Source organism: Poecile atricapillus, chromosome 1, assembly GCF_030490865.1.
Source record: "Poecile atricapillus isolate bPoeAtr1 chromosome 1, bPoeAtr1.hap1, whole genome shotgun sequence".
In the NCBI taxonomy this organism is placed as follows: domain Eukaryota; kingdom Metazoa; phylum Chordata; class Aves; order Passeriformes; family Paridae; genus Poecile; species Poecile atricapillus.
The window spans coordinates 40120458-40142911 of NC_081249.1; the positions used below are offsets into that span (position 1 = coordinate 40120458).

General features: G+C 37.2%; 1 protein-coding gene across 1 annotated transcript in view; it reads right to left on the reverse strand.

Annotated features, from left to right (window-relative positions):
* IPO5 (importin 5) overlaps positions 1-22454 on the reverse strand; it is a 45627-nt gene that overhangs the window by 20805 nt on the left and 2368 nt on the right. The window contains exons 2-10 of the mRNA XM_058844774.1: positions 19536-19616; positions 13865-14057; positions 13289-13391; positions 12966-13062; positions 11840-11944; positions 8514-8636; positions 8307-8427; positions 4782-4869; positions 1584-1690 (exon numbers count right to left, since the gene is read on the reverse strand). Of these exons, the coding sequence (XP_058700757.1) occupies positions 1584-1690; positions 4782-4869; positions 8307-8427; positions 8514-8636; positions 11840-11944; positions 12966-13062; positions 13289-13391; positions 13865-14057; positions 19536-19616 (1018 nt within the window). The remainder of the gene's footprint in view (positions 1-1583; positions 1691-4781; positions 4870-8306; positions 8428-8513; positions 8637-11839; positions 11945-12965; positions 13063-13288; positions 13392-13864; positions 14058-19535; positions 19617-22454) is intronic.

Genomic DNA, 22454 nt, shown 5'->3' on the forward strand with positions numbered 1-22454 from the left:
AAAAGCCATGTTACAGAACTTATCTCCCAAAATAGTGCAATATTATTGCTAGTAACATATTAACATTCCTGGAATGAAGAACATCACAGTCCAGAGCAGTAAAATCCTGACACTCAAGCTTCTGTCTAACTAGGATGCGATGAAGTATCATCTTGACAGAAGGTACAACAGAAAAGCAGCAGTTTATTTTGTGCTATTTCAGTTCATTAGATGTTCCTAGTTAAGCCTACACCTCATGACCCCACTGCATTATTGTTAGCATGTATTCCAAATTTGAAATTAATGAATCTACAAAATGAAACAGAATCTTCTTTGGACCACCTGGCCACCCAATCGAAACTCCAAAGTCTTGAATTATTATTTCAATAAATATTTGTAAGAAAAAGGGGATAGGAGAAGGAAAAGTTTGACTTCTGAGAGTACTGTCAATATTTTAATCTAAGTGTCTTCATCTTTCCTCCCAAGTCCCTATCAGTGAGAGCTTCCAATCTAAACAACATTTTCTGCATTTCCCCTCTCCAAAGAGTATTAATGGTTATAGACAACTCTGACCCACAAGAAAACAAGCATCAGGCATGAACTGCATGACCACCCATTCAGAGGAGTCAGTTCTTTCAGTGATTAGACTCCACACTTCTCTGAATATACTACGAAATTAGCTAGTTGGTAGCCTAGAAGCTACCAACACTGGGTCAGGTCAGCTCATTTCATTAATAAAACTTTCTTAATAAAAAAAATCCTTTAATTCCAAATAGACTTTGTGAGTGTTTACACACAGCAGGTGCTACCTTGAGTAGGCCTCTGTTCCATACCCCAAATGCTAACAGCCTTTTCTGGACTGGGTTTTTAACCATAAAGGCAGAAACAGGATACAGAACTTCTGTGTTATCTGCTACTCCAAAGGTTCAAACCACAGGTCAACTGAAAGTGCATGAAAGCAATGCACAGTATTTTTTTGAATCGTTGGCTGAGCAGGCATTACAGGTATTTCAAGAGGAAAAGAAGCATACCAAACAAATGATAAGAATATAGAGAAACACCTCATGAAACAAGTACTAAAATCAGTATGCCAAATGGTAGACAGACAGCCTACCAATGACCTCTGTTCATCAAATTCCAGGGGGGAAAAAACAAGTTTTCCTCTATGAACGGTAACAGTTCTGCACTTCTGCAGAAGCAGAAATGCTGAGCAACAGAAAAACAGGTGGCACTTTAGAAAAGGTACTGTGAGGATCTGTTTAAGGATTTTGAGAGAATATTTTGAAATAGAAAAAAACCCCAAGTCTTCCCTTATTTTTATGTAATTCCCACTGTTTAAAAAAAAAAAAGTATCTTTTTTTATGACATCTCTGCTCTGCTGTCAATATACCAGAAAAAAATGCTGTAATGCATTCTAAGTAAGTTTAACAAAGAGCAGGTATAAACTTTCGAGTTCACAGTATTTACAGTTTTTGCTGCTGACATCAAAAGCGGAAATGTATCATAACATATCAAGCAGAGAAACATGAGGACTTAAGAGGTATTGAAGTTCCTGGAAAGGACAGAATTGTTAAAAAATAATAAAAGAAAATGCAGGTACTTACGATTCTGAAGCATTTGCATAATATGTTCTTTAATCATAGGCAAAACAAGTTTCCCTCCAAGGCCACATGCCATCCTGTCCAGTGCACTCTCACCAGCCACTGCATTGCTAAATATTGATTACACAAATATCAGTGGTTTGATATCTAAAATAAAACAAGCAGTCCAACAGAGTGCTCTTTCCTGCATTCTAGTCTTCAAACTTTTGCCATCTGAAAACACGAGCCTCTTTAAGTAAATAAACCAACCTAAATTTAAAAACACACATGCCAGTCACAAAATAGTTATTTACTATTCACTGAAACATTTGTTATCTGCAGACCACTGATTAAGGCTACTACCAAAGAAACTTGAGTCTTACTAGCGCTAGGTTGGAAGGTACAGACTGAATTTCACAGCAATTACACACACCTAGAAAGCTGAAACTAAATTTGCAATGAATAAAGCAGTAATATTGGCCATAGCCTTTTTGTCACAAGAACATAAATCAGTTCAGACTTGCTATGATTCAGGTGAACCAGCAGAATTCAAACCGTGGCACACAGAAGACCTTTCTTGTATGGCTGTACTAAGTAGCATGGTCTCTTGTCAATGACTCAGGCAGAAAACATCCAGTCCAGGTGAGGAATTCGTGAGTCTTGTCCAGTTACAGAACTTAGAATAGCCCAACATTATCTGTGCAAAGTGCTTTGTCCCACCCAATGGAATTATTCCCTACAAAAAAAACAGGGAGTTTCCAGGACACAGATAACTACTGTTACAGTCTGGGTAGTGCATTAACTCCAGGTTATTACAGTCCATTCTAGACACCCACGATGATGAAAAAGCTGAGTAATGGTTGAGAAAGGGATCAATCTCCCTCTCTTCTGTAAAGTTTCAGCCAGCTGGGTCAGAAACAGGTCTTCAAATTACTGTGCTTGAATCCCCAAGTCTCATTACAAATCATAAATAATCTATAAACTCACATGTTGTGAACAAAGGTGATTGTGAAAAGATATTGACAGCATCGTATTTGTTCCTCAGATTAGTCATGTTCAGATAAACAGAGACATCACCAGCAGGACAATGGAGCATGGGCACACAGGGTTAAACTGGAGCAAACTCACTAAAGCTAACAGCAGCCTTCATCTGAAATTCCATCCCTTAAACCTTCTTCCCACCATTAATTCTCACATTCAGTTTCAAGAAATAAAGATAGTTTATCTCAGAAAAATGACTACACATCTCCCTCTAATGTTTGCAAGACTTTTGCCAAGAAAAAAGGAAGTCAGATTAATCTTTTCCTCCTTTAGAATTTCACTCCTTTATGAAGTTGGAGCAACAAAAAACTGGAAATGCTTAAGTATTCCCTGTTGCTTTCGTGTGGGCTGACTCATATCCCCCTTCATCAGATCCCAACACACCCTAACTAGGGCGAAGCTGGATGATCATTAGCTTGCTCCTGGGGCTGCACAAAAATTTCAGTCTTCTTAGGAAGATACAAAGACTCAAGCACCAGGAGAAGTTACCATGCACATCAGCCACTGAGCTCTACACAAAGGTGAGCTTCAATGGTGGGAAGCACAGAGCAGCACTAGGAGTGACCCTGCTAAAAGAAAATCTGCCCTCACACACATGATCACCGGAGACTAGCTCATGTCCAGTAGTTTGTGTCTAAGCGTCAAGCTGTCCTATTACTTCGAGGGCCAAAGGAGCTCCTTCAGGCTAAGGTTGTTGAGCATAACTTGTTTTCTCATCTGTGCTCACTCTACTTGTGACTTGTAACAAGGAAAAGGAAAATTTTCATTACAAAATCCATAGGCTGTATTTAGAAGAACAAAGTTACTCTGCTGACAATAAAGAGAAAATGGCATGCCTCAAGTGCATGATTCAGCATCCTAACTAAGCTGCCTAAAGCAAGCCATCTGAATAAATTTCCACACCCTGAAAAGCTTGATAAGGATATGAACCTGAATATTCTATTCCCCCTTGAAATTGACTGAAAATATTCATATATTTAACAAACCTGAATGTAGTGGTGATGTCTGACACCTGTATAGCAAAATTTCAGCACTGAGAAAACAGGTTAAAAGGGTATGGTCTACTAGTTGAGGGAGAGAAGAAAGGACAGCTCACTTTCAATTTCATAATCAAAGGGAACTAAAAAGATAATTTCAAGTAAGGCAAAGATTAAAGAGATTATTCCATAAATTCCTATGCCTAATTTCTACAGGTCTCCTTACATGCCTGCTATCTGTCAGAAGTTGTTTTACAGCTCAGGGAAAATGAACATCTCTTCTACTGTCTATTTTCCTGTGAAGATCTCTAAATGTTCTGAGATAAATTGTCTCAAAACACTAATTACATCTGAGTCTGGATGAGCCAGGTATATCAAAGAAGTGTCTAGACTGATAAATGAACATCAATGTCTTTATAGAAGCGTGGAGATGGTTACCTCCTACACCTATTTCTGCTTCCTTCCACTTCACTCTAACAGTAGCTGGACAAGAGCAAATCTAACAATGCTGGATGCAAACCACTATTTTAGGAAAAAGCTGGAGCAAGCTACAAAGCATGTAGGAATAAGCAAATACAAATGACTGGACATCTTTAGATCTTTCTTGCCTAATACACAACAAAGTAAGCTATTGCTAACCATACCAAGGGATGTAAAATAATAGCAAAATTGTGGTATTTTTGGACTAGATGAAATCCAACAAGGAATTCTGCCATGCATCCTTCCAAAGTCATATTTTTTCTAAAACAACACATTTTCAAGGGCATAGATAACAGAAATATACAAAGACATTGGTTGTGGATGATTAAACAGGTCAATATGCTTCAACTTGGCTTCCAGCTAACTTCAGGATTATTCCTCAATTTAGAGGATTAGGAGGCACTGACTTTTGAACTGAGTAATATAAGTGACATAAAAAACAAAAGCTAGAGGCTTTGAAAAGCTACAACAGTACAAAACAGCAAACACAAGGACATGCAACTTGTCTAATTACAGTAAATATGAAAACTGAAAGAATTTATCTCCTTGCTGAACACTACCTAAGCAAGCTAAATATAAACTGCTCATGACTGAAGGAACAAAATTATAATAGTTATTTGAATAAAGAAAAAGTAACGCACTACAGGCATTTGCATTCTGCACTTTAAATGTACCTTTAGCCACAGCCTTAATAACACGTTGAAACAACTGGTTTCATAATTACCTGTCAAAATCGTCATCTGCAAGCTCATCTGCATTTGCCCAATCTTCATCTTCTTCCAAGTCAACCATCATTGCTAACATCTGAGGAACTGAAAAAAAGTTTTAAACTCAGTCTGATCTCTTAAAATAGATTCTCAAATAACAAAAATGAATTTCAAGTTTTCTCCTTTCAAAAATTTTTGAAGAAAACCAGCTTTTCTTCCAGTAGCAGATGGCCAGGTCTGTCAAACTGCATCAGCCAATAATCCAGAACTGATTGCCAGGGAAGTATTTCCAGAACATTCAAATTGAGTAAAAGAATCTTGAGTGTATAACTTACCAAGACTCAAAATTTTTTTGTAGATCATGACAATTATAAAAAGCAAATCCCTTAATAAAGTCTATATTCTTGAAAGAGTTAAAAACAGTAAGAACTCTGATATACTTCATTTTTCTGAAACTCTGACATCATCCTTTGAACATTTACTAATGAAAGAGACTAATTACAAAAGAATACTACTGAACCCTTAGTTTTATTAACATAATAAATTTTGTTAGCTATTGATACAGTGGTCACTTAGCATGAAGCTTTTCTCTTACAATGAGGCCATGACTTAGAACTCGAGATTTCCTTTTTCCCACCTAATGCAAATTTTTCTTCTGTATAATGAACAAATCTTGCACATTGTAATCCACCAGTTTAATACTTCTATCTCTGTAGATTGATTCCGTCCATTCTTCTCATTCTAAGTCTTCATAGAGACTATTACACAATCTCTATCACAGCGTTAAACTACTATGCAGTAAGCATCACCTATTCTTACAAATTCTCAAATGAGGATGGAGCAGAGTGGTTTGTTTGCTCTAAGTCTGCCAGTTCCTGTGTCCTTCAGAAGCACAAGGGGTGAAAAGTCTACCTTGTACTTTCAGAGGAAAGTAAGGTGTTCTTAAACACTTCTTTACTCTGCATAAGACACCAATCACTCAGAGCAGTTGTTTGAATTTAGTATCATTTATCCAACAAAGTTTCACTTTGACCTGGAAACAAAAGGTTTCAGTCAAATACTCAACCTCTGAACTTTAACAATCTTTTTAGCACAGTCTACCACACTTGAAGACAGCCATCACAGGTAACTGCCCATAACAGCAACCCACTTTAAAAACTAGGAGGCATCCAGTAACTGTTCATGCTGCTAATGAGATTTACTGGAACTGCAGTATACTGCAACTACTGAACTTCATAATATACCTACACTATTGTAATCTACCACAGAGACAACACCTTAAGCAAACTCACCACTACATATCTGGACAGATGAGAAACTTCTGGTCAAGTGATGCCAGAAAAAAAACATTGCTCATTGACAGCCTTGTAGGGCAAGTATCAAAAGAAGATCAGGTTATAGATTTATTTGCTTGATGTGGGTATGTATTTTCAGACAGAGAATATTCTACAAAAACCTCTCTCAAGAGGGCTTTCATGTACTAGCAACATAATTTAACAGATACTATGATTTCTCCAGCATGATGCCCACATGTCAGTTTTATATACGCTGATTAGACCTCAAAACAACTGCCTAAGTATTACAGTCCAGAAGATTTTCAGACACAGACACACCTAAATACACACATAAGAACCATGGATTGTCACAACAGCTATGGAATATGGAAGACAAACATCATCTAACATAAATGCTCTGTGACTCCAAAAGGTCATGACAGTGTTTTTTGCTACTAACAAACAAGGCTGAGAACAAATTCTCATCCCATGCGCTCTGGACATCATTATACCTAGAACCTACAATATTGTGTTCCTTCTTGATGTTTTACATGAATGTGGCTGCCAGTAAGCGGTTTCACAAAGAATTTTTAAAAAATGTAAAGCGCGCATAGAGATTTCAACATTGTCCCAACAAGCCCTCAAAATTTAATTACTGCCAATATGTAGACTCTCACAAACAAGTTAAGCATAAGCCTACTAAGCCTGCCTCTTAGCAGAGCAATAAAACTCTCTGCAATCCTGTGAGCTCAAGAAGGGAAGTCTTAATCCAAGTGGATTCCTGAGCAGCTAACTGGCACACAGGACACCCACTCCTAAAGCAGCACTGTCCTCAGTAAAACCAGCACAAGATGACAATTTTGCCCAAATACCAGTTCTAGTTGTATCAAGTGATCTAGCAAGTTCTCAGTTGAATGAAAACAGAAAGCCTTTTAAACTAAGAAACAAAACCAAGACAAGAGCAATCCTTTTTTGCCACCTTTTTATCATTCCCTGAACATAACTGCTTCACCAGTTCTGCACAATAAATGTCTTTCTCTTTAATGATATATTAATAATAAGACTAATTTTGTCATGAATTGCAAATTAAATGCATTTCATTCCCATATGGTGCTTTTTCTTAATAGAAGTATTTCATTCCTAAAGAGCAACTAGCAACCCAAAATAATAGGAATACATTCTAAAGAGGTAAGAGGCACTTCTGAACAAATAACAAGCCTGTAATGATGTGGGATAATCAAGTGTGAAGTGTTAATAATTCCAACAAGCTACAGGATGGAGTGAAAATAGCGTTCTGAAAATTTACAGATTTCAAAATATGTTCCAAAGAATCTCTTCTTTAAAAAACTATTCTATTAGCAAACAAAACTTCTCATCAATATTTTAAACACCTAAGCCAAGCAGATCCAGTTTACAATGTTTTCCAACAGAAGTTTTATAATTTTAGTGACATCTATATAACTTTCCTCAGGCTGAGCACCCCACAAAATTGTAGTATTTTTGAGCGGAGCACACAGCTAAAGTTGCCTTTTATGCATGCTTCAGAAAACAAGCAAGAATTGGCACACACACAAGTATGACAGGAAGGGAAAAGCAGGCTACACTGCTGTGGCAGTGCCCTGATCTAGTCAAAGAAAGGGTTTAAAAGGCAAAGAAGCACCCGTGCAAACATCATTGATGCTGGGGCTGCCCAAAAGACATTTATTTTTAGCATTTCAAATAATAATGCATGACTTAAAAAGTGCCTCTTAAATACTTTACCACCCACATGTTAAATAGACTAATTAGATTATTTCTATATATTTATACCAGCATCTGATTTTTTAATTCACAGCTTTAACTCAACACTGATGCTCAACACGCATGCTGAATTCCTTCAGTCTTGACTTGCCAGCATCACAGAGTATCTGGCCTACATACCAAACTCCAAAAGTAGAACTTCAGAACTAAATGCCTTTTTTTCTGTTACAGTAAAAATTTCCAAAGCCAGCAGAAAAGCATTCAAGTAGTGTTTTCTCTGGAAACGTCTCAAAAGTGTCCACTGTATCTTTATTCAAATTTTTGGTGTTGCATAGGCATGGATTAATTTATGAAGAGTCATAATTGGAAGGGGGTTACTCTATTAGGTGACACTGAAGTGAGTTTTCTTAAGTTATAAGCACCAGCAAACTCTCTGTTAGATGTGGTTTTGCCACTGACCAACAGCAAAGTCAATTTAATACTGTAAAGGACAACTGTTTCAAGAAAGAAAATGAGGAAAATACTTACTGGCTTGTGCAATAATATTTGTATGCCTCCTCAGCATTGCAGCAGCAGTTTCTGACAAGGCCACAATTACTTCAAGTGCCAATTGACGCTGCATGTTACTGAGATTGGCATCTGCACACAGCTACAACCCAAAAGATGAGAGTAAATGGTTAGAACAGAAGTTTTGGGGTGGAAAAAGTGATTCTTAAAAAACATTCCTAGCTTTACCTTCAGAGTTAGTTGCAAAGTAGCTTCTAAATGTGGTCGTAAATACTTAGGAACAGAATCTGCAATTTCTACAAGGGATTTCAGAACAGAATCATCATTTTGGTAGCAGGAATCATTTAGAGCCTATAAAAAGATAAGATGGAGATAAGATTAAATAAAAACAAACAACATTATTATGAATAGGACTAGTGCTATAGAAGGAATTTAATTTCATTTCATTAATTGCATTCTTGTTTCTCTAAACAGTCTCATTTAGTATTAGTAGCTAAGTAGCCAAAGCCTGAGGCCACAAGAACTGACCAGAGTAAACTTTTTGTTAAAACTAATGCTTCTAACAATGAACTAGCTGAATCCAGCAGATACAAGCACAATGAAGAAGATAAGAATCAAGCAGACAATTCCAAGAGAATGAAGTAACTTCATCAGAAGATCAGCCCTGCAACAGTGAAAACCAGTAAGAAATCAAGAGACCACCAACCAGAAGTAAGTGCCTGGGAACTGGGCCATCATTGGCACACGTACAATTGAGAGACATTAATTGGGGTAGGGGTCCCTCTCTGGAAGCACCAGCCCAAGCTGTAACCTAAGAACTAATAGAATACAATTAATTAGAAGCCTTCACTCCAACTTTCAGCGGGATCCCAGAGTCAGACCCTGCTATGGTGACCTGTGTGCATAAATCCGTAACAGGATACTATGCAGTGTCCGAAACTACAAGTTTTCTACAATGAAGTTATGGCTTGCAATGTTCAAATCTAACACTGCAGACAATCAGAAAGAATTAAGGTCACACATCAGAGACTCCAACATGCAAAAACACTGAGTTTTGTCAGCAACTTCAAAATCCATTTAAAAGAAAGTAACTGCTCAAAAAAAGGAAAATGATCCTAACTCCTCTTTTGCCTGTTCATGAGAAGTTTTGAATAACTTATGCTTATAAACACCAGGAACCACAAGATTAAAGAGGTTTCTTCCAGACATCCCTCAAGAGCCATCAAATTAAAGCAGACCTTTCAGCCTTCAGTCACAGACATTGAAAAGAGAAAAAGAAACCAAGCTTTTTGCAACTATATTTCCTAACCTATATCCACATTCTGAAAAGTAACTTAAAACTTAATTTTAACTGATTGGGGTGATATTTTAGTGCCAAAACAGAACACTGTTACTCAAGTATTAGAATCTAGAAGTAGACAAAGCTCCAAAGAAAAAAGTCTTTATACTCCTTTCTGAGATTTTGAAAGGAATTTTCATTAGCGAAGTATTTTATGTCTTCCTAATGCTGAAACATTTTTGAAGTAAGTAACTAAGTGATTTTTAATATTTAAGTCTAGAATTCAACATTTTTTATAATGGAATTTATATAACCCACACTTTCAACACAGAAGCAGCATCTTCTAGTACAAGAAATGTTCCAGAAAAATCTGGAAAAAAATTGACTCTGTCATGGTTAAGGCCTTTTGGTCTAATAGCTACAACATCCTCTGATTCTCTCAACAGACAATGTAATATTTACTGGAATTTCTTGAAAAACTGTATTTTATACCCATTGCAACACTGACAGCTTTTTAAAGCAAGACTGGTTTTCTGAAGAAAGGAGCTCAAAGTGAAGTGAGCCTTAAAAGGCCGAGGGACTTTTCTGTAGTATCAAACAACATCCAAGGAAGTCAGTGAAGTTCTCTCTGCTTTTACCCCACCTTGCAAGAGAAAGCTTTGGGTAAAAGTCTCAACTGTTAGTTTTGAAAGTTCAACTTCCAGCATAACCATTATAGATCTTGTACTGAAAAGACTGATATGCCAAGTCAGAATTTTATTTTTAGCTTTTTTACTGCGTCAGTATTTCAACAAAATGAATTTCAGCAGCAACAAAAAAAGCATCCAACTGTCTCCAAAGGTCACTCACCACTATTCTAACACATTCCTATTTATAAACTCAGATCTTCATATCCATCTTGTGTTACCACAGCCAGAAAATCTAGTTCTTCTTGCAGTAAGTACTTTAAAAAGACAGATTTCATAACACAGCTTTGTGCTCTGTATATGCAAAAGAAAGCTTGAAAATGTGAGCCAAGTGCATGTGTTGTTAAGTGTCTAAATAGTGTAACAGTAGCAATGAAAGTTATAGCACACAGAGTGGGCCATTAGCCTGAAATCTAAAACCCACACACTATTTAAGTACCACAGATCAAGACAAACGGTATGATCACCCCAAACCCTGCCTCACCCCCACTCACAATGTACTGTGTAGCCAAGGTCCTCTCAGACAGTTACAACTTTTAAACAACAAAATTATTACTGACAAAGGCAGGGACAGGGACTAACCACCAAATAGAGACCTCAATATCAAACCACTTATACACACTATAGCCTATTTTCAAGTTCAGATGATTTGAACAAATTCCTCTCAGTTTGCACTTAAGATCAAGAAAAATTCCATCATTTGCAGATGCCAGTAGATTTGGCAAAATTTTTCTCCGGCTTGCCACAAAGCACACGCAGTTTACAGCTCACACTGTCAACAGGAACCTGCTGTTCTGACTGTAGTGAGAAATCTGTCTTTAATGTAAATTTAGACTAATTTAAAATCACCAGAAATTCACTTCCTGTTTTATATCAAACTTAGTTGCTTCCACTGTTTCTTGATATAGAAAGGGAAGTGTACTGTGAAATTTTCATCCTTCAGAGCTCAAACCATTTCTGTCTCTGGTTTGGTTTACAATAGGCTTCTCTGCACAAGTAAGTAACTTTACACAAGAATTTCGACTTTTGCTTCAAAATCAAGAGATCTAACCCAGCCTTAAAAATTATATGAAGCTTAAAATGGCATTTTATTTGCAATTTCCTAATTTATCAAGCAACAAAGATCATTTCTATAGACTCTTGTTCTCAGTCTGAGAATCTATGTTCAGAATAATTCTGTGCTTTCCTCTAAAGTGGAGATACAGGATATCACAAGTCCATGAATTACAGACTACTTCAAATCTCAGGGTAGCCCATATTTAAATTATATTTCAATATCATGGTTAATTTAAAAGCTATATGTTTTTGACCTATATGCCTTACAAAGAATTTTAACTCATTTATCTCTGTAACACTGCCTAAGCTGATCAGCACTGAGCTATTTTCCTCAAAACCCTAAGAATTATCCTGTGCTTGCAAAATTCCTTATTAGTCTTCACTTCATCTTTCCGGCAACTGCTGTCTGGCTAAAAGGCTGTTAATTCAGGTCTTAGCCAAAATTCACAAATTTGCAGACCAATAATTTACATTTAGATATAGTCAATACAGACCATAATGGCACATTAAGTGTTACTTGTTTGGTTTCTTACCTGCAAGATTCCAGGTAGCAAGTCTGCAAAATGTTTAAGAAGGGGAGCATTGAGCTCATTAGCAAGTACAAACGCAGCTGCAGCTCTAGCAGACAAAGTCTTGATCTAAAAGACATGATTGGAGAAATAAATGTGAGAAACTAGCACTGAAACATGCCTCTGTTAGTTTTTAACACAAGATTTTAAATTTTACTTCAAATTAAGGTAAAGTGATAATGAAGACCTTCAGCATCTACACTGTCTACAATAAAAAAAAGTTTATCATATGAGGTGGCAAGTAGTCCCTAGTTTTGCTTTTTGTTTCGGTGGTTTTCATTTAATGAAAGAAAAGAGGAAAAAAAACCCATTGTTTTCAACTTCCATCAAAACTTCAAATGTGCATGCAAGTGTCAGTCTCATTTTTCAAGAAGTGTGATCTAAGTGTTTAAGACATGCTTCTTTAAAAGCATGACTTGTGGTACTTTAGAAAATGTTATTCAGTTGACTTTCAAAGGTCAGAAAAAGTAATCCTTTGGGGAGCAGCAAACTGAACCCATATACCACAGCAGGGTTTCCTATCCTTGCCCAGCATTTTCCACAACAAGAGAAACATTTTTAAAGTACAATTCTCTGCACAAATCAATTAATCTGAAGCCTTCCAGAAAAGCAAGGCTTGCTTACACACCCTTAGAGCAAAACATGCACAAACAGTTCAAGGAGCTGTCGTATAGTCAGAATTTTGAGACATACCATGTACAGATACTGTATGTAGAGACATGACAGACTTACACTGTTAAACAAAGGCCAGAAAGAGAATTTAACAAGGAATTTCTGACCCCTCACTGCTGCTGGCTAAAACCCCATCTGCTTGGGGCCACTGCAACTGGGTTTCTCCAAGAATAACTGGGAAGAATCTGGGCCTAAGCAATGCAGATATGAGCAGCCAGTCAGCTTTAGGACCACAAAAGGGTCTGACTGAGCCTTTGGTTTTGCAGCAGGCACAGTCAAAACTCTGTTATGTACATCAGTTTCAGGTAATGCAATTCTTTGGTTGAAATCTATGGTTTAACCTTTACGTTTGCGACTACTGCACTGAGTTTCTACCCTTAGAACATACTAAAATCCCAAAAGAACATAAAGGTCTTACTGAGGGATGCTCCTGATCTTGCATACACTGAACCAGCATTCTCTTAATGACCTCCAAATAGTGTTGCTGTTGATTCCCAAAAATCCCAGGAAAATTCCTAAGGATAAGACCAAAACATTAATAAAAATTACCACACAAGTTAAGCTTAAACTACTGTTTCAAACTTACCCATTGTTTAAGTTACAGATTGTAACTGTACATGTTTAAGTGAGCCACAATACAAGAAATTAAATGAAATAAATATGATTGCTAGTTAATTATGTTGTGACAGCTTTTCTTTTATTTTCAGACATGATTTGTCTATCCTACAAAAATATGCTTACCAGAAAATATGTAGAGCAGCCTCACGCAGTCCCACATTCTGAGAGCTGACAGAGTCAAATAAAAATTTCAGAACTTCTGGCCACTGGTTGTTGCCATCTTCATCTACATTAAACACAACAAATTTCAGAATGGTCAAATATCAACTGTGCAGGAAAACCAGTCATCACTGACTCCCTGATCTGAAGAGGTGCCTAAGTCACAATATTGTGAAATGTTTAATCTAAAAACACTCCAGAACAGAAAATGATCTCTGTTTACTGCTATATAACAGCACTCAAAAAAAAGAAACTGATGCAGTGTTCAGCATAATTCATGCCAATTTACACAAAACCAGATTTATAAACCTTAATACAATCTCATGAAACTCTAGCAATTTAAGAAGCAGAGTAGAAGAATCTTATTCTCATCTGGTCAAGGACAGTGTGAACAAATATTAGGTTCTATTATAAGCCATGGAATCAGTTAGCACATCATGTGCAAATGCCTAAGCAGGACTAGAGAACAAGAGATACAAATACAACTACTATCAATCCATAAATATTTTACTACAGTATCAACTTGTGTAAATAAAGTACCTATTAAATTCCTGGCCAATTCAGCGACTATGTCACATATTTTCTTTCTCATAGTGGACTGCATTTCTAACTGGATAAAGAGCAGCAATTCACTCTTGACTAACGTCTGATCCTCAGGGGACAGAGCTGGATAAACTTCTTCAAATGCAGATGACAACAGGCGGCGCAGAAGGACGGCTGCCATCTGCCGAGCCTGTTGAAGGAGAAGTGTGTGTGTTAGAGTGTTTGATATGACAATCATGACAAGGGAACATCGATACCATGCTTCCAAATGGCACTTCCATTGTGTAGACTTCTTTGGTGAACGAAATACCTCTTAAGCAACTTGTCAAAGATGACAATTATGATCGTAAAAAAACCCCAAACAACATAGTAAAGAAACATCAGCTTACAACTATGTTTCTGACAATTACAGCCCTTCAAAGAAATAATCACAGTACTGAAGTATTCAGTTTTTTTCTACAACTGAACCTCAGACATATTTTGTGGCAAGGTAAGAACTTAGCTGTGTTATTGAAAGACCTTTAAAGCATGAACTCTTTCTATTTTAAATGGCCTAATGAGGTCATTATAATCCAGACAGGTTTTTCTGGATTAAAAAGTGACTTACTGGGGCAACTTTATCAGATAATTAACAAAAACCCTCCTTTAGGTTCTCAAACAACTAAACTTAAGGCTAAAGACTCAGGAAACTACAGTAAGAATTTGGCAAATATAAGTCTTCTCTGAACAATAAAAAAGCCACACACACAAAAAGAAAACCCAAATCCAAGTCAAAACAAAGCTTTCAGCATCTTGCAGGCCTATGATGAAACTTTTTTCTTTAAACTTGAACTTAAGCATAGTCACCTCAATATCACATATTACAATCTTGTTTCCTGTATGCGTACACCTATTTTACAATAGTATCATTTACATATCCATATTTATTTACAATTGTACAAGAACTAGAAGCAAAAATCATGGATTAGTAATTCAAAATTAATAGAACAACACATGCAGTAAAGGCAAAAATACACATGAAAGTCTCTGAATAACTTAATAGAATGTTCACCAACTGGTGTTCAAGGACACACAGTAATAAAAAATCACCACCCAAACTTCTAAAGTATAACACATGTAACAAAACCTTATGTATGCTAATTCTCACAAAAAATAATCCAAACTCAATTTATTCCCCAAGATATTCTTATTTAATGCATACTTGAATGACAGTTTCATTTATAAGCCTTTGAAATTCGAAACTGTTCAATGAGCAGCAAAAGTAATAAATTCCAATTTCTCCAGTGTTACTATGGCATAACCTATAGATGTGAATCACAAACTGCTGCAAAGTGCTGACTTCTAACATACCCTGTAAATATCAGGTACTGCTAGAACATCATCCAAGATACTATTCTTATATTCTGCAGTCTCCAGACTCACTGTGTCTTTTTCTAACCTACCCAGCGCTCTTCTGTACAGTTAAAGAGTAGTGCACACAAAGTGTCTCTGTACCAGTAGAAGGAAAGAACTGGACCCAACTCTTTATCATTCCTTATCTCCTCCTCACCATCTCCAGTGTGGACTAAGGCCACCACATATGTAGAATTAGGTCCTCCCTAGCAGATGTAAGGAAGGCAGCAGGTGAACAATCACAATGCCCACCATCTATGCTGTAGCTCCCATCAGAAGCCAAGATTCTCTAGCAATAGGCTATCACATGGGGAACATGAGTTCAGGACATTCTTCCCTCACTGTCTGTAGTAATCTCACTAACAAGGTGTCCAAAAACTTTCTTGGTACCACAGTATAATGATATCTTTCCTTCTCCCATCCCTTGGAACAATATTGGGAAATATTCAATTTTTCCTCATTAGTATGGTAAACTTGTATAGAAATGCCTTGAGTTGGGAGCAAGTTCACTGGGACTAAACAGCGCAAACTCTGGTGTTACGTCTTCCCTTACTCAAGGCATCGTGTTTCAGTGTGTATTTCCTGACATCTGATAATGACTGAACTCACATTATATTATATTCTTTCATGAAGTAATAACAGGTGGACAGACAGGGAATAGAGGTGGAATCTACATGTTTATGAAAACAAGGATAAGAACTTCCAACTCTGAAGAATTTAAAATATTAGAAGCCTGATAAACAAATGGAAGGCAAAGTAAAAACACACATAGTAATGCATACAGAAAGACACAAGATCAGCACTACATGAATTATCTCCCAGTTATAGTTCCTAGCTTATGAAAAAAACAATCTCCAAAATCCCTAAAGAAAATTCAAGTGCTTTAAGGAGTGACAAATGAGCAACTGACTTCTAATAATAAAAAAATGGCATCTTTTCCTCAGCAGATATTCACTTACATATGAAAACTATCACTGTCAATTTAATTATGACAAACATGGCTGAATTAATGGCACCTCCAGGGCTGTCTCTTCTAAGAGAATGTATGTATTTTTCATACACCCCAAAGGTTCTTTTATATTTAAGTATTTCAAGATATGTACTCAAATAAGCATTTTAAAATCCTGCAAATTAGTGGCAATAGCTTTTAATGAGGAGAGGAACAATATAAAGTGTACATCCCGAAAGAAGGCATTCCAGCTACCAATGAAGCATAAAGACAGCATATTTTTTTCCTCAGCATTGGGTCTTCTGCATGTCTTAATTACTGAAATGCTCACATACAACTGAAGTGTTTAAGTTTATATTAATATAAAAAGCAGTCATAATACTAAAATTTCAACATACTGCTTCTGATTAGTAGAATTTATAAGGTGCTAAAATACTTTAGTATTTTAAGGATGATGGAAACAAGGCACAAGAAGAAAATCAATTCGCTGAGTAGGGCAGCAGCAGAATTATGAATAGCAGTCTGGGATGCCATGCTCTCCACTGATATTCAAAGCATCCACATAACCCTACATATTTTGTAAGGTGATCTGACTATCTTGTGTAGCCCAGTCACACTGAATTTTGTTTTACAGTCCCTTTCAAGTCCTCAAGAAGGAAAACATGCAGGGATGGAAGTAAAAAACATTTAGCACATGGTCCAAAGATGGACCTGCACAATTTCATTCAGAGATCTAGTCCTATGTGGAATTCAAAGCACAGAGTGCCCAAGGTCCACAAACAAAGGCAGAACTGTGGTGCATCCTTGGGCTGCCTTCATTCCCAAAGGCTGAACAAGAAGCTGTCCACAACAGCAGTCTTCCAATTAAGAAATGCATCCCTTTGTGTGACAATATGGGCAGAGGTCAGGGAGAGGTCACAGCCTTCCAAAAAGGCGGTGAGTACAGCAGAAACAGTTTTACAGAGCATTTGTTATTTTATCAGTCATCTGTAAATTAGGACACAATCAAAATTTGCCAATCCAGAGTTAACCAAGAAAAAAGAAATGCAGGAGAAAATGCAGAACTTCTGCTCCTCTCTAAGATTTATGTGGTAAATCAAAACTGCAAAGTAACAGCCTAAAACATCCAAGAAAAGTCCTAGGGGAAAAAAAGAATCAAATAAAATGTGAATATGTCACCTCTCTGTACATCCCTTTAAAACGCAGTTGCATAGAAAGTAGAGCCTTAAGTTCGTAACAGTGAGACTACAAGTGCAGGAAGTAAGGACAAACCCCTTCTCAGACTGAGGTGAACAAACCTGCACACCACCTGGCACAGAAGTGCTCTAACTGCTAAGTCAGATGCTTCCCTCCACTTCTGTGAATAGTGTTACTTTGCTATTAGGAAAGTATGAAAAGAACAGAGGAAAGAGGTGAATATTTCCATAAGCATCTGGTTAGGAGAAAACCTGACGTTTAATTAACTGTTATACAGTTAGTTAAAGGAGTTATTCAAAATCTAGTTTAATGGTGTTTTCTATGTCAAATGTAAGGGGTACTGGGAGCAAGATCTGCATTCCTGTTTCTCCATTTAAATGCCAAAAACTACTGGGTTGCAGAGGCAGGATTTCCCCAACTGCTGTCTGAATAGTCCTACAAATCTTGTACTCTCTACAACACAGACAGCAAACTCATGCAAACAGGATGGGGTATTTTCCTCAGCCTACTTTTCCTGCAAGGAGGTAAAGCAATACAGAGGTTTCAAGTCGAAGAGGGATCTGAACCCAGCTTTCACATGGCCTGGACAAGGTATGGTTTAAGTTCTGAACCTCCTTCCAGCATCCTGTCTTTGGTGGCACTGGTACATTCAACGTGCCCAGAGGACACATACCAGGCCCAAAGCTCTATCCACTGGTGACATGCAATATTCTGCTGAGCATTTGGATCTCTATAAAACATATGCAGAAACTACCTGTTGATACCAGCACCATATTAAACATGCACAGAGTGATTCCAAGCATGTTTATATGCAGTGTTAAGATTGAGCATGGGGATTACTTCACTTAGGCTCTAATTAGGCTACTAAGTAGTTGGATTTACAGGGAAGAGGTTGCAGGTTTTATTAATCAGGATTTTTTGAGTCCAGTACCTAATGCTTATTTATGTTAAGAGCTAACACTTAAACCTTTCTTTGATTAATCCATTGGTGGAGTTAAATGTCAAGTAATTCTATAAATGTTAGCCTTTGATGTCTTTGGCAAGAGTAACTTCTATAGGTGAAAAGTTTTTTTTTGTTCCTTGCAAGTTGGAATCCAAGACATTGGCAAGATTCCTAAGTTTTACACTATTTCCTTAGCTGATGTAAAAGGGAATAAAAGCAGCAAACACATGAAACAAGTATTTATTTACATTTTGTAGTAACACTGGTCTACACTTTTCTATCATCTGAGACATCTCAGAGGAGCAGAAAGGAAAACTAGATACCTCTTACGCAACCAGTTGCTAGCATAATATTGAAAGAGTCCGTCAGAAGAACAGAACATTGTAGGTTGATAAGCATCAGAATGGGTAAGGTGATACTTTCTTAGCATTAAAAAGCTCTAAATTGAATACAGTCTGCCAGAAGAGATTATTATCCAAACAAGAAAAACAGCACACTTATGCTGTTATAATATTGTTCAGAAATTGCTTAAGTGACTCTAAAATTTGTCGTATCTTGAAAGTTTAGTAGGTCTTTGCTCTGCATATCCAAGTGAATAATAGTTTTACCAGTAAGTACTTCAACTGATTGCTAAAGTTGTGAGCCTTACAAAACTAAGGAGTAACTAAAAGGCACCCTTACTTTATGCTCAGATTGAAAAATATGTATAATGTTTAGACTACTCCTCACTCATTCCATAATACTGCTAGATGACTTAAGAAGCACTATAAATCTCAAACAACACACAAGTTTAATATGTTTAGGTACACAACCCTAGGTAGAAATAATTTTTCAACTGTAACTTGAAGTAACATTACAGTAACTCACGTATTAGTTACATATTTAATGGAAAATAACACTCATTAAGCAAAGCACACAACAGAAGACAATGGAGATCCAAGCAGTTGCTTATGAAAAACTATTCCTGAAACTAAATATCCTGCACCAAAAAGTCTCAGCTAGTGAATTGGGCATGCAACAAACAAGATGAGAAGACAAGTGATCCCCCTACAAACGTGCAGTAAATGAAGATGCCTCAGTTCACACCAAACTTGCTAATTTATCCCAAAATGATCAACACTGATTTCTTCCCTTCTTCTCCAATTCCCCTTGAAAATCTGCACAAACCCAAGGTTATTGAGCCATACCTCCTCGGGAGTAGCATTGTTCCTGATTGCCTGCAGGAGGTAAGTGATCTTTGATGGGCCTGGGATAGTCTCGTAGGTCTCCTGCATAAAAAGAGATGCAGCATATTGTAAACATTTATTAGAAAGCACGTGTTAAACATTAATATGAATTGACTTTCCTTTTACGACATCAGTATCCATCCAACTTAAAAAAAATCAGCAGAAAAAAAGAATTAACCATATCAAAATAAAAATGTATGACCTATTCTAAAATTATGAGTAAAATCTCAGTTATCTAGAAAGATCTGCCATACTGGAATGATCTACATACGCATGACTGGCCACTTAGGAGATGAGTTACAAAACATAAATAGAACATAAACTCATAGAAATACAACATACACCAAACATATCCCACTGGGAATCCATCATAGCTTTTATCATATCAAAGAATTAAGAACTTTGGAAGCCTGAGATCAAGCTGTGCCCAACAGGTTAATAATCACAGACAAAAGTATAGTCCAAAAATTGGATAAGTTCTGGGTTTGAACCTTTGTAAAATGTCTACAGTGTTATGTGGCAGCCACACATCTCAACCACACATTCTAAATAAGAATGTCTTATTTTTAAACTCCTGCCCGAATTTCAGAAAGACAGGCAATTTAGTATCCTCCTTAGCAAAACCCTCTTAACAAAATGAAAATTTTAATAAGAAGTTCAGTTACATTGTCTTACATGCTTCCAGCATGCATTTTATACATGTCTCCTTTTTAAATTACATTGTTACTTAGAAGCTAGAGTGAAAACACAGCAAACCAACTTTTGCTATCCAAAACACAGCATATGAGAGCATTTCAAAACAAAATGGTTTTGGTTTTTTTAAAATATACCAAACCTGTGTAGGTAGGAGTAGGAGAATCACAAGCTAAATAGCAATCCCTCATAACATTCAGAAATAGTTCTAACAAGCTACTGTTTGCGGACAATGTTGAAGATGAATGACTTCACCCTTTCCAAATACTCATTATCCGGTCCTGAACTCTAGGAATGAGTCTATTCTGCAAACCTCAGGCTCATTTCTATCAGTTCTCTGCCTGCCTGCTTACCACTTCCAACACTGCAGTAGCCCCTTCTAATATTCTAATACTTGCACACCTTGACCTGCTGTTGTCAATTAAGTAGTTTTGCATTTAATATCAGACACCATCTTCCTCCCTTTCTGTACCTGCTTCCTAGTAGGTCTTCTTCTAAAAGTCAATTCTCATTTCATATTCTCTCTAGTTGCCAACATACACTCACAGTCAATGAGACTCTGAATCCCCAATGAGTCCCTGAATTTAATCTAATCATTTCATGGAGACTGCAAAATTAAATGAGGTTTAGGGTCAGAACGGAAAGTCTTCTCAGGTTAACCGCTTCCATGAATGTATATATTTACATTGCACTATTATCTACAAATCCAAAAACTAATACAGAAACACGATGGTTCCCTAAACCCAGGCCCAGCATGGACTTGAAGTTATGCTTCCACAGACAGCTGAAGCACAGTAAAAGACAGCTTCCCTCATGTCAATTCTCATAACCATAAAATTCTATTTTGAGTTGTTTAACTCACTAAAAATGGCAGCAATCTAAGCAGTTGTTCAATAGTATAACTCTGTCAATTCAGTAAACTGGATTCAGAGGATGCTAAAGCAAAGGGGCACAAGGAATACATGGCCAAACACAGAACCTTCCCTTTGGGCTGGTGGGAAACTTCTTTGCTGGCCCTACCCATCTTATTACCAATCCTGCCTACACCTTATTTACCTGGATCCTGCTACATCTTACTGTATTCTTTAAGTTTACAATTAGTTCCCACAATTAGTTCCTACAATTACTTCTCACAGAAGTACAAATTTCTCACACAAGACCAACTTTCACAACACATGCAAGAAAGTATCTATTGTCTACACTTTCTACTCATGTTCTCCCAAACCTGAGAAATGCACTTTGAAAAAGAGCATAAAATCACCAAAACAAAGTAAACAAAAGTTTCTCTATTAGAAAACAGACACACAAGAGGAAGACAGGCTTCAACAGAGAACATTCCAGGATGGATGGTAAAATAAACCAACCAGATTTCAGCCAACTAGTCAGGTTAAGTTATGTGCATGCTAGCTCATACACATAATCACAGAACATTTTGGGCTGGAAGGGACATGAAAGACCATCTAGTTACAAACCCACTGCCATGGGCAGGGTCACCTTCCACTGGATGAGGTTACTCAAAGCCCCAGCCAAGCTAGACTTAAATACTTCCAAGAATGGGGCATTACAGCTTCTCTGCGCAGCCTGTTCCACTGTCTCAACACCCTCACAAGTAAAGAATTTATTCCATATATCTAATCTAAACCTGTCCTCCTCAAGTTTAAAGCTATTGCCCCTTGTCCTATCACAGCATGCCTTTGTAAAAGCCCCTCTCCACCTTTCTTGCAGATCCTCTTTAGGTACTAGAAGGCTGCTCTAAGATGTCTCGAGTCTTCTCCATACTGAACAACCCCAACTGTCTCAGCCTGTCTCTCACAGGAGAGCTGTTCAGTCCCTCTGACCATCTTTGTGACCCTCCTCTGGACCCACTCCAACAGCCACAGCCCTCTGTGTTAGGGGCCACAGAGGTGGACACAGTACTCCGGTGGGGTCTCTCGAGAGCAGACTATACACATATAAATCCATACACATAAACAGAGTTTGGAGTCATCAGGCCTTCTTCTTCACCCTTTTTTTTTTAAGCACCCTTTACTACAATCCTTCCAAACAGGATATGACTCTATCAAGTCATAGATATGATCTCCACCAAGTTTAGTCTTCAACTGAACATGCCTCATTCTCATTTCAATGACCAAACCTATTTGAAATAACCTGAGTCTGGTCTGTCTATCCATTTCTCATTCTGACTGG